The following is a 13,688-nucleotide window of genomic DNA, read 5'->3' as shown; positions in this document are numbered from 1 at the left end:
GCGATAACGCAAATGGTATTCTTAAACACTCTTCGTGAAACAGTTCATGGAATTTTTATTTTAGAGGCAAATTCAAAGGATTCTGGTAAAATATTGTACAAGACATTTTTTCCTATATTACAGTATCTTAAACAATATAAAATTTATATATTTGTGTTACAACTGGTTTAATAGCATCAAAAGATTGTATATATTCCTCTTGTACTTTATTACATACTACGAGAAATGTATTATTAACATATTGGTAAATATATGACATAGAACTATAACGCTTTAAAATCAAATATTGCTAGAACATTAAGTAAAATGAAGAAAGTTTTTATCAGTTATGAACAGATACGTAAATCGAATAAGACACGTATCAAACGATAGAGATTTATCTATTAATTTTGCTGTTTTACTAAATACGAGTATATACGATTCGATAAATTTTCCTGTACTAGCTTACTACGTATATTAAATTTACTTTGCGTTTATTTCCAAATATTGACATCGTAGATATGTTGGAAATCTATCATAAGACAGAAATAAATCCACGTTTCAATATCACGTTCAATTCAAATTTCACGTGTCAGGGGAAATTATACGTCTAATAATATTATCTTCATCCTGTCTTTGTCATCGCGAAGAGATGTCAGAATCATTAATATTTACGCCGTATGCTGTTACATGAATCGTTCAGTTTTTAGAATGCAGCGTATGAATTTAAAACTGTCGACTGTGTCGGTGGACACGAGAAACGAACATTAACTTATAAGAATGAAAATCATTATATTACATGTCAAATTTTCAATCTCATCTAAATAGAGACACGAAATGGTGAAAAAATTCAGTTCCACGCAAGATCATTTCAATATTCGCCAATTTCTAATATCGAGGTGTGATTACATTTTCCAAACCACTACCTTCTCGTTTACTTAATGAAACCGAACCAGAATTGCATACCGTTCCATTTACTTCGTATACGCAATACCATTGTCGAAACTTACGGATAGGTTTCGAGCGTGGTGCTTTTACGCGAGCAGTACGTACACATACAGGGAACAAGCATCAACATCTTCGAGTCTAGAATCGGAGATTTCTGCAGATTAGACGCATAGCTAAGCAGACGGGTCTAGTATTCATGAATATGGATTTTTCCTACCGGTTAGCTGTGTACCATCGAGGCTTCGTCTTTAGTATGGTCTCGCTGGTACTATCTATTAACAAATCTGCCTCTCTCTCTCTCTCTCTCTCTCTCTCTCTCTCTCTCGCATTCACGTACAAATAGATAACTGTGTAAACTAACACAGTTATATGTGTATCTATGCGAATCAAACGATACGTCCCGTCCTCGCAACACTCTTTTCGTTGAGTTCGCTTAACGAACCGAACATAACGAATTGGATGTTCTGAAATTTTGCAAATCAAATATTCCAAAACTGCAGATACCACTGTTTAAGTAAAAAATGCGTTTAATGAAAAACATTCTTTTTCAGTAGGCTTTGGTACCTTTTGTGCATATTTATTTTTACACAACTAAAGCTATGTTGGAATATTTTTCTTTGCATGGATTTCAGATTTTTTGTACTCAGTATTTTTGGTTATTATTGAATGTGGAATATTAAATATTGGGATTTGTGTAAAGGTAAAGAGTAGGAAGGTGTTTTACAATATAATTAATTTTTATAATAACCTCGCAGAGATTGTAGCTTTACAAATTTAATTCATTGCAAAGAATTTGATCTACACAGTTTCTTAGATTTCCCTCAAATTGTATTAACATGTGAAATTTAATTTAAAGTGTTACCTATTCTTATGAATTTATCGTTAATTTTCTGCCATTTCAATGAATGCATTACGAATTATGAATTTCAATCTTTTATTTTCATCTCAACCTAACTGTTTTCCAACGAACATTTTGCTGGTAAAGTTGACTCACAAGTGGTTCATCTTGACCTCCTTATTGTTGACGTCCATCGCTGCATTTGTACAGCACAATATTGTAATTAAAAAAACCCACTTTATTGATATTGCTTAATATTATTAATATTATAATAAAAAATCCAATTTTTTTTTATTGTTAATACAGGTCAATTATCTATTTATCATCGTAACTAATTTATAAGTTTATACTATTAAATTAATGAATTTGAGTTGTGATTAACGTTAAGCAGAATTCTTGGGATGAATAATCTGACCGTGGAAGCGGAATATGTAGCTCCTGTTTCCTATTCTGACATTTAGGCAGAACTGACAACCTCATTCTCTATTTCTTTCCATACATATACTCATACATTGACACGCCGAATACTAAGTGTATCATTAACTCATGTAGATATGCGTAGCCTGCAGTTGCTATCTACTTGTGTAACATGCAATTTCTTTTTATTAGTGTACTAAATGGTCGCCACGGTTTTACTGCTTTAAACAATGCAACTACACTTTCTTACAAGCAACTTCGGTAAATCATGCAAATTAGAGGTATTAAATAAAAATGCAACGAACCATTAGGAATCATTTTCTCACTTCATAATCATTTGTACAAAATGGATTTCTCATATGTGTAATTGTTTACCTTTTCCTGTAAGAAAATATTATTTCTATTTAATTCAAACGTTTTAGAAGTGACTTGTGCTAATCATTTAAACAAAATATCAAGATTTCTCATACCCTTTTAGGATTAAAACAATCTCTTATCATACTGTAATTTTTCCATGCTCCTGGAAATTGTTTTCGAACTTAATTTAGCTTCCGTCTTTAAAAAAAGATTACTTTTGTCGTTTGTTCAGTGAACTCTTCGAATAACATCTAAGCATTTAAAAGTCTGACATATTCGAAATCCAAACAGTCGATTGTCGTGTGATTTCTTAATAATTCTGTTACTGTCAAAGTATTGGATCTTTATCGAATCATCGCAATAATCAGTGCTATGTATAGTACTAGTATTATTGTTATAAATAATAGAAGTATTATACGAAGACAAGAATAACGCACGAAACATATGACAATGATTATCAAATTGGCTTAATCTATCAAGAATGATAATTCTATATCATGTTTACAGCTACTTACAATTTATCACGTAAGATTTCACAAGAACTTATGCAACGCCTGTAAGATCTCTTTTCATATCAAATTTAACGTTTTTAGTTTCTACCAACGAGACAAAGTAAAATTTGAGTGTGTTTCAATGGAAAAGAAAGTTTTTTCATACGAAGACTAATTGACAGCAGTGCTTCATGAACTTCACGGTGAATGGCTGAGAATGCAATTTTCAGAAATTTAATTCAAAGTTTTGGAACATCTAGTGCGCTGCTCTCAGTTTCTGCTACGTATTAAGGTGTCTTATCGCAAGTTGTACGGCCCTACGATATTAACAATATATCAGGAGTTTGTACATAAAGGCATACTTTCAATTCACAAGAGAATGCTTTATCTCAAGTTTTCCTTGGGGCATGTTTCGATGGAAATTTGATATATTTTATTTTTTGCTATTATAATACTTTAACGTGATTAGGTTCTCACGCTTCTACATGTACATGTAATGCGTCAATTATATTTTTACACGAAGATTATTTTAATAAAAAACAGTTACCTCTAAAAGTGTTTTGCGGTTTGAAATAATGTTTTAAAAAAATAAAATATTTTCATGCAATTGAAGAAATTAAAAATTGAATAATTTGTATAAATATCAAAATGTCAAAATGCTGGATGAATTTTATACAACTGCAACTCAAAAAGTCAAGAGTCTGATCGTTCTAAAAATCTATAAAACGTTTATTGGTGTTATCAGCGCAGTTTTACGTTCTCTCGCGGAATTTAAAATATTCAATTCAGGTCCACCAATCCCTTCCATTTTCTTCTTTAAAATCACAACGACGTTGCTTACATAATGAACCAACTTATGTTTCAAATTATGTTTTGACTCTATTGAATACTTAGTATTTCTATAATTCTAAATACAATTAATAACGATTAATTTAACTCAATTAAAATAATTCACGAAATAATATTAAATGATTAGTTTAAATAAAACTCTTCTTAAAAGCAATAAATAAATTCAAAGATGATAAAAGAAATCTCCAAGAGAATGGGTAACTTACTAAAATTGGAAAATTTCAATATTAATACTAATCAGGATACATCGAATGGATAAAATAAACCGACACAAATAATTTAAATGTGACCTAACTTCATCTTCTACAAAGCTCATGGCATGCATATCTTTTGGGCTGACCCTCGTATATGCACGTATAGCAACTACTTTATTATATTCACGACACATACTGTAACACGTTTTGCTGTACTACTCGATCTACATTTATATATTACATGGTATCTTTTCACGTTTGATTTTGAACTAGCATTTTTTCTTTCCATAACGACTCTTGATCTCCTCTTTCTCTAACGAGCATTTTACGTGCTACTAGACAAAAATAGAGCCCGCTTCTCCTTTTACATATCCGTGAATTAGAACTGTCTCTGCGAGTATCAACATTTTAGAGCCGGAGTAGCGGCGAGGAAGGACTATCGCCGAGCCAAAGCAGCGACTACGAGGATCAAGAAGAACTCGAGAATCAACACTCGGCCGCCGTACACACAGTACGTGACATATACAAGTCCTCCTTTCACAAAAGTGTCTCCTTTCTCTCGAATTTTCTGTCCTTTGTCGTTTCATTTTTTTTTTTTTTGCATCAGTATGTTTGCATGATTCGTGGCTGTACTTAGAACGAGTATTTAAATGTACGGTACATAACACTAACCAGCGATGTTTATTCTTGCTGTACTGATGCATGTTTGAGGGGTTTGTAGCAAAGTTACGTTGGTTTTGTATGAGATGCGAAAAACGTGAGATGATTTGTTCGTTATCCGTTTTTAGTTATTTTAGGGAAGATTATTTTGCAGTAATTATTCTTTTTTTCTTGTTTGGTTTTATATTGGTTAATGGACTGTGATTAATTATTCGAATTCATGTATTTGTGAATATAATTAACACTAGAACTACCAAAATAGTGAGAAGGTTTAATACGTAAATATATTTTAGATTTTTGTGTAAAGAATTATAGAAGTGTATGATTGGGGATTCGAATAATTTTTGGTAAAATATACGGATTTCGATTACTTTGGTACAAATTTAATCGGTAGTTCTAGTGTTAAAAGCATTATAATAAGCATTTCACATTGAATGTTTTATATATTTATCTACTAATCTACTAATTAATAAGGGGATCAATGACGCGAAGTACTCTGCAGAAGATAATTAAACATTACGTATAATCAAACAATATTTAAATAAATATTAAACTATTTGTTATAATATGTTTAAAAATATAAATTCTTATTATGTCATAAGTAATTTAGAAGAAAATCCTTATTGAACAAGTTGAAATAAATTTTGAATTCTGAAATCCAACCATATCACCAATATGAAACTTGGTTATTTTAAAAATTCAACAATTAAGAATCAATTGAATGGGTCAAAACGTCTATAAAAATGAAAATGAAACCGACATTGTTTTTCTTTTAACTCAACATACTATAATTGTGGTTATTCTAATGTTTACTATACATAGACATCTCTTCCTTAATTTCTTGTATCTTACCTATCCTCTAGGGTAAGTAATTTATTCACATTATTAATATTCATTTTCACTCATCTGGTTGATCTTTCGTACAAAGCTTACATGGCAATAACATTTAGTCACGTTTGACTTCTCTGCAATAATTTTTGTAAAACACACGATCGGTTTACTCTCTCCAGAAACAGGCACTTCCTTTTAAATCTCAAACCAGATCGGTGAAGTCGATATCAGTTCAAAGTAGAATCGATTGCATGCATGCTTTTGTCATTCGAATTCGTACTGTTTCATTGAATTACTTGCCAGATACACTTTAACCGAGTAGCTAGCGTTTCGTTAAAGACGTACACATATCGAAAAACACAAAAGTAGACGCTTTTGTACATTATCACCAAGGTATACAGTTACACAAGTGCGTCTACTCCACCGACAAGTCGACAACGACGTCAGCTCGAGGTCCGTCAGACTCTGTGAATCTTCCACGGTCGTGCCTTACGCATAATCGTTGCATGTTCTCAGTATCATAGAACGATCTCGTTCGAATCACGAAAAAGGATCCAGATCTCAGTCCCTGTTGTAAAAAGATTTCATTGACAGACTTTGCATCGATCATCGAGGAACTACGCGAAACGAATGGCCTAGAATTCGTAACGTATGGCCGAGTAAGGTGCGTTTAGACCAAACGAGCAAAGACACAGAGCGAGACCGTCTGATTGTGCTCGTTTAGTTAAATGGTCGTCGAGCAATCTGTTCGTAAACTGATTTACACCAGAAGAGCTAAGAATACGTTCTTTTCATATTATTATTCGACCACTGGTTATATAAAAGTACACGTGTCTTTTTTCTATTGATATGTTGTGTGCTCCATCGGGTATAGAATTTTTTGTAAAAAGTAATTATAAATCGAAATATAGAAATTTGATATATATGTGTACATAAAAATAGCGTTCGCTAGTACTTCGACAAGAGATGTAACTCTAAATAAATAAATAAATGAGTAAAGAGTTTATATAATTCAAAAGAATCATATAAAATGTATACGGGCATTTCCGTGCAGTCCGAAATAAAGTGGAAAAGTAAAAATATGGAAAAGACATATTTTTATACGATCTATACAAAATATGTTAATATGGACGTTAATATGCTGCCATACGTTACCATATCATGAGAAAAGCAAAATGCTAAAATTAATCTTCATTTCTCCATAACTCCAAAAGTACGCCATTTAATATCTCATATCCGATAATAGAAAGAAAAAAAAAAAAAAAGGAAAAAGAAGAAGAAACGGGCATTCGTTGCGTGTAAGTCTTTGACCTAATTCACGTATTACCATTGTGAAGTTCCTCTTTTCATTTTCATCGATACAAGCAAAAAGTCGGAACGATGTTCATTATTTTTCAATATTATGCAATCGTTCGTTAAAATTTCCAGTCGGAAGCTAGCGCTTTACTTGAGGGCGATACGAGGGCGGGGATCGCAGGACGAGCACGAAATTTGAGGCATGACGTGCAACGGAAGATTTCAAGGCTGCGTCAGGACCGCACATCATCCGAGGCGTTCCCGTGCAGCGCGAGCAGCGTGGAAAGTCTCCCAAGTGGAAGTGGCTCGAGCACGCAGGCACTTGTGCGTGCAGGAAGCAATCACAGCTCGATATCCTGCGAAGACAGGGATGCTATCAGTCCAACGTCTATCGGGCCTGTACTTTGCAGAGCCAGGGCTCTGGTGGATTATACGCCTAGCCCTTATGACAAGGAAGCACTAAAGTTTAAGGTTTGTTTGCAAACTATTATCACAAATGACTTAGCCATTACAGAACTTTACATTGCTTATTTCTATATCATAGTATAATTTCTATACAGGTAGCTTTTATAATCTTATGCTAGTAATTTTTCAAATATAAAATGTATTCATGTCATTATATTTTGGACTATGGTTGTTCATGAATTTTTAGGAACAAAATTCTTTACACAACGTATATAATTTGCAAAGATGTATAAAATGCCTAAAGTAGAGCTTTTAATATGGTATTTATAGGTTTTATTATGCTAACATCTGAGGTCCAATTATATTTGTTATTTTATTATAATAAAAATTCGAGCATATTTGCGTTATTTAAGAGAAAAATAAATTTACAGTTGAGTGATTTTGTAGGAATACATCATAATATTCATTCTATATACACGCAAATATTCATGATACACAATAACTCTCAGATTAGTTTAATCACAGACATGTTTGCATGTGCGCTCCTGTATGTCTGTGATTGATACAAATCCTTGAACAAGCACGTATTCATGAATTATATCTCAATTAATTTGTTTGATTTAAATGGCTTTCAAGTAATCAATTATTGCGTGATCAAAGTATTATAACGCATTATGTTAAATCGCCATATATATTAAATAGCATTATATAGTATCATTTCACTATTGTTCAAAATCTTGACATTTGACACTTTCGTGACGCAAACGTACAATATTTTAATGCAAATAATAGATTAGACTCAATTAAAACTAAAATGGACACTTCAAATGAGCAGTTTATTACTTGTTCCTTATTTTGTTCATTATGTTCATTCCCACGCCCTAAGAACGTATTAATGAGGAAGTATTGATAATAAATAAACCCAAAGATTGCATTCAGTATAATACTCACAATAATTATTTGTAACTGTCAAATGCGCACATTGGATAGTAAAACCTCCAACACTGTTTTACTATCCTCGATTTTTCTCTTATTTTGAATCGTAGAATCTCCGTCACCCTACTTGTACCACGATTTAGAATCCACGATATATATTGTTATTTTTATATCTTTATATCATAAAACACCGAATCGATGATAACGTATAATGTAGAACTCAACTTTTTATAAGACAAAAATATTCTTGACACTCTTTTTATGACAATACATACGTTCTTTACGAATAAACTTTCGTACAGAACATATGAAATAACTACTTCAATATGAATAAACTTACAGTAGAATTCCATTTATTCCAACGAAATGTTAATTCGTCTCCAATTAAATGATCTTCTATTTATTGCACCCAGTTATCCAAACATGAGCTATTATTATGCATATAAAGAAAAAAATCATAGATACTTAGTTGCAATCAGGTATATTTGTCCGCCAATGGTTTCGACTTATATACAGTGACTATATAAAGTATTTATATATACTCTTACTTTCCAATGAAGTGTTTTTTAGGTTCCACATATCATTTTCATAGTATCAAATGTTTGTAATGATCCAAAGGTACTACTAACCGATATGAAATTTATTATAATCGGATCGAATTAATTGGCAAATAATAAATGCACTGGGGGGGGGGGGGATATTTTTTGCAACCACTGTAGATACGGAACATATTTTTACCAAAGTAGCAAAACCAGCTGAAACACGCATATTGATCAACTATAGATCGCACCCTTGAAACCTTGAAACACCCTTGAAAAGAGTCCCTGCCAGAACTAGAAAGTATCGTTACTGCCAGAACTCGACGCTTACCTCCTCGTGAAAACAAACCCTTATTTCTCTTTTCCTCGATATTCCTCAGTCCTACATGACTTCACGATAATACCAGCTAGTGCGAACAGAAATACAAAGCGTCGAATCTGTTGGTTTCTTCGAATTAGAAGGCGCAAGAGTTCTCAATGTTTTCTCACGTGGAAAGCACCAAGTAAATTGCAACACGGTTTTTGTTGCAGAAGGGAGACATCATCGACGTGGTACAAATGAACAAGAGCGGCCTGTGGAAGGGTGTTTTGCACAACAGGATAGGCCACTTCAAGTTCATAAACGTCGAGATACTAAACGACAGGGTTCCAAGGCGCGGCGAACCCGAAGGCCGGGGGAAGTGGGGCCAGAGGTATAGGCAGAAGCCTGGTTCCGTTCAAGAGCTCTTGCAGAGAATGAATCTTCAGGTAGAGAGCAATATCTTGCCACGGCTCGAACAAACTGATTCGCATTTGCATCGCTTCGAATGCAAAGCAGGGAACCTTGCTTTTATACGTTTCTTTATTTCCTGGACTTCTCTCTTTTCATCCATATCCAACCTTCGCCCGCCCGCTCCCCTCGTTTCTTGCGTGCACCTTTTATACCGCGTACAATACACAGCACCACTGAAACGTCGCGTGTTCCTTTTTTTCGTCGACACTTCCCTTTTTTATATCCATCTGTTTCTTTCCATCCTTATCTTACCTCATCGATTCCATGTTTTCTCCCCTTTCCTTGTTCCTCCTTTTTTATTGGTCGGTGTTTTTAGTGATAAATGTGTAGGTTCTTTCCTCGTAAATGGTGATATGGCGGGTGTTAGGAGATTTGTATTGGCTTCGAGATTTAAATCTGGTACATTTTTAAGAGGATGTTATGTTGATTTTTAAAAAAATAAACGAGATGATTCAGATATAGTGGTTTTGTTTGGCAAAGAGTATAGTAGTATATCGCAAGGAGAATAGGTGTGATTAAAACGTATTACATTCGCGAATATAGTAGTTTGTTGATGAATTGGATGTAGGAAGAATTATATTGGCTTCGAATTTCAAGTCCGGTCCATCTTTAAAAAGATGTCACGTTTGGTTTAAAAACGGTACGAAATGATTAAGACATAATATTTTTAGTGAAAACGGTATAGTGCATCGCAATAAGAATATATGTGATTAAAATATAAATAAATATAATATGTATGGGCTGGCAGCATTATCTACCATTTAGTGGAAAAAATATATGTAAAATATCAAAACATGTTTATGGTATAGTAATAATAATATATAACAATAGTAGTATAGTATGCATATCATAAATCTTATAATAGCTTAATTTTTAAATGTAAATAGTTTAAAGAAACAGTAGTGTCCTGTTTCAGACAAAGACATTGATTAAATAAGACAAACTAAAAATATTGAAATGTTGAATAACGTGTTTTTCCAGGAACACATTCCTGTATTTGTATTTAACGGATACGAGGATTTGGAGCTCTTCAGGGAAATTGAGGCTGCGGATCTTGATTACTTGCGCATACATCAGCCAGAACATCGCGCGAAGATACTCACAGCTGTGCAACTATTAAATGACCTACAATGTGAGTTATTATATCAGATCGTTTAAATTCTTTATTTTTGTAGATCGTGTTTTTATTTTATATTTATTTATTTATTTACTTATTTATACAAGGACACGCACCATTATTTTCCAATGAAGCGTTTCATAATCATCAGGCATCATATACTTTATTTTGAATGATACAGAACTTAACATACTTCGACTTAAATGTAAATCCTACAATAAATACTTTTCGTAGCTGCTGTATAATAGATAACAAAGTACACCATCGCCACATCTCTCACTAGATAATTTACTTCTCCTCGCTAACTCATCATTAATTCATGCACTTCGTCCAAAATCAGACATTACTCCGACCTAATCCAAAGTCACTTACCCCGATCACTTACGACTACACCCGTACTCCGGCCACTTCTAAACTCGCAAAACCAAAGGTAAAATCTGAAACTGTAAGTTGGTTTTTGTTCTGTCCTAATAGCCGGAAGCGAAGGCGATTTAGCTTCGAGCTCGGAAGGCGACGAGGTGAGTCGACTGGTCTTAACCTCTGGCCAGACATCCGGCCATTGTTCACCGTTTAATCGCCGCCAGTTCCCGCGGGACTCCGGTTGTTACGACGCTCACAAGAATTCTACCAGTCGACGAACCGTAAGCCCGGAATCGACCACGACTACCAAGCTGCCCAGAGAGAACAATCTCGACGCTACAGCATCCACGAAGAACGTCAGCGGTGTCAGCACAGAAGGGAGCACTGTTTCCGATAGCAAGGACGACTTTCATCCTAACATACCAATTACTGGCAACGTAACCAGCCAGAAGGAGGGCCAGTTCGACAAATCGCCGTTGCTCCGTAGCGGCAACGTCCGGTTCATCGCGAAGAGAGGGAATTTCGGCGAAACGGTGGTGATAGAGGATACTTGCGAGAGCGGGCAGAAACTCGGCGGCATGGTGAAGTATGTGGTTGGCAGCGGTGACCTTGGCCTCGAAGGTACCGGCAATATCACCGGTTTGGGCCAGAGGGGTTGCCTCAGTGAGAAGTCCAGCGATTCCGGTGTTAGCTCATCCAGCATCAGCTCGGCTCCGCCACCAAGAGATAAAGTTCTCGCCAATGTTGCGTCGGACTCACCTACCAAGAATTTTAGTAATTTCACCAGGGCATCGCCGACTTCCTTGCCAGCTACCAATAAGAGTCAAAGCGGTGAGGCTAGTTACCAGTAGAGAGCAATACGAGTGAAGTTCGAACGAGACTTATAGAAATTTCCTTTTGCCTTCATACTTTGCACCCTTACGTGTTTCTGTAAATTTCCATTCGCAAATTATTGATGCACTTACGTGCCGTTTCACGCGGAATTAGGACAAACTTTATACATCAACGCGACTGTACAATGGCGACTGGAGAGTTCTTCTGCCGCGTCATAAGTACTCTACACTTAATAGGGGTTAGGATATTCGACACGAGTTTAGATAGGTGGACTGATAGCAAATATACCATAAAAGACAATTTTGGTATCAGAATTCTTTGTAGGTTCGAATGTTCTGATGAGTATTCGAAGATATATGGAGATAATTATTGAAAGTACGTGGAGTAAGTACAATGTATCAGTAGAATACAATAGAAAGATTGGTATATCGGTACGTCTTGTTTTAGCTCGGTTGATAAGTTGTAGCTATCCTGTAATATACCGAAGTTATTGTAAAAGATAATAATTATCTATCTAAAATCCGGTTTCAATTAATCAACCTGGTTGTAAGGAAGCTACCCGATGCAAACGATTTCACTTGAAAGGGGATTTTAAGTCAAACAAAAATTCACACTGATTAAAAGAGTTACAACTTGAATTTAAGCAACTCGACTAATCTCATCGAAGCTTAAAGGAGAAATCTTTGCAGAAAGGTGAATTGTTGAAGCTTATTGAATATAACTGATTGATTATGATCTGAATGATTGAATATGACTGATTGATGATGAGATTGATTATGTAATAATATTTAACGTTTTAATTGATTTATCAAGCGAAGATTTATATCGGAAAGCATGAAAATGGTTGTAATTGAACAACGAGCTTAAACGCAAGATGTATGATTCGTATATGAATCTTTTTATTGTTTTGAAATCAGCGATACAATGCTGCTCGACGTCCAATATATTCCGCGAATGATGCAGTGCAGGGTTTCTTTCGTTTTCATTCGAGCTTTCAGTCGAAAGAAATAGCACGGTGCTTCGCTAACTTTTATTGTCTTATCGATTCTTTGTCCTCGTTACTTTATAATCAAAAGTCTGCCGCACTGCTCGCCTTCTTAAACGAGAATTTCAACTTTGTTTCGATATTAGATTAGAATATTACGTGATTATTCTCGTTCTGAATTTTCATAACTCTCATTATCGACGAAAGAGATATAAAAAGACAAAATGAGACAAAAAGAAAACTTAAGCATCTTTGACGAGAAAAGCGAAAAAAGTGTTTCGACGTTTGTACTTGTACGTGAATGGAAAGAATTTGGCAGTAATGTTCGACAGGAAACAAATGAAATGCTTGCCATGTCACTGCCAGTCATTTCATGATCTCGTCTATCGTTTTCGACGCTCGTATAATTACTAATAATAATATTGTGATAAGATTGCATTTACGTCTAAATAATTTGTAAATAGGTAAAAATATGCAATAGAAAGATTCGTCTTTGCAATTTGTATACAATACTAAGCTACGAGAACAGAGACTAAAGGAGATGTTTAAACGAGAAAAGACACGTTGATCCGTCGATCCTACTCGACGTTGGGCTTTAGTCAGCTATTTAATCTTTTTCTATAAGAAGTGGCTGATTATTAGCCAGAAACATCTAGATCAAAGACTGCCAACACAACTTAAACTTTTCCATGGGGTATGGTGTTCATTCATTTTTTTCTATGTTCGAGTCTGACTTACTTTAATGCCATAAGAAGTACATGCGTAATTTGAAAATTGAACATCGAATGCAAATATGAAAGCTAAGTGATAATCGTAATGATCTGTCGTTAAATGTTATAATTTAGAAACTTTTTTTCTTACTGCCAATTATATATATATA

The 13,688-nt window shown here is 34.5% G+C and overlaps 1 protein-coding gene across 2 annotated transcripts in view; it reads left to right on the top strand.

Moving 5' to 3' along the window:
- LOC138183021 (SAM and SH3 domain-containing protein 1) overlaps positions 1 to 12,445 on the top strand; it is a 373,195-nt gene extending 360,750 nt beyond the window's left edge. The window contains exons 11-15 of one of the 2 annotated variants that reach the window (XM_069119537.1): positions 4,486 to 4,584; positions 6,993 to 7,331; positions 9,272 to 9,487; positions 10,494 to 10,644; positions 11,104 to 12,445. In XM_069119537.1, the coding sequence (XP_068975638.1) occupies positions 4,486 to 4,584; positions 6,993 to 7,331; positions 9,272 to 9,487; positions 10,494 to 10,644; positions 11,104 to 11,840 (1,542 nt within the window). In that variant the 3' untranslated portion in view covers positions 11,841 to 12,445. The remainder of the gene's footprint in view (positions 1 to 4,485; positions 4,585 to 6,992; positions 7,332 to 9,271; positions 9,488 to 10,493; positions 10,645 to 11,103) is intronic. The other variant, XM_069119538.1, reaches the window with a different exon arrangement.
- The last annotated feature ends 1,243 nt before the right edge of the window (positions 12,446 to 13,688 follow it).

The sequence above is a fragment of the Bombus flavifrons genome, chromosome 9, assembly GCF_040668555.2.
Source record: "Bombus flavifrons isolate JBK064 chromosome 9, iyBomFlav1_principal, whole genome shotgun sequence".
NCBI classification, from domain to species: Eukaryota; Metazoa; Arthropoda; class Insecta; order Hymenoptera; family Apidae; genus Bombus; species Bombus flavifrons.
The sequence above is the reverse complement of the archived record's forward strand: the minus strand, read 5'-3'. Positions and strand labels throughout refer to the sequence as shown.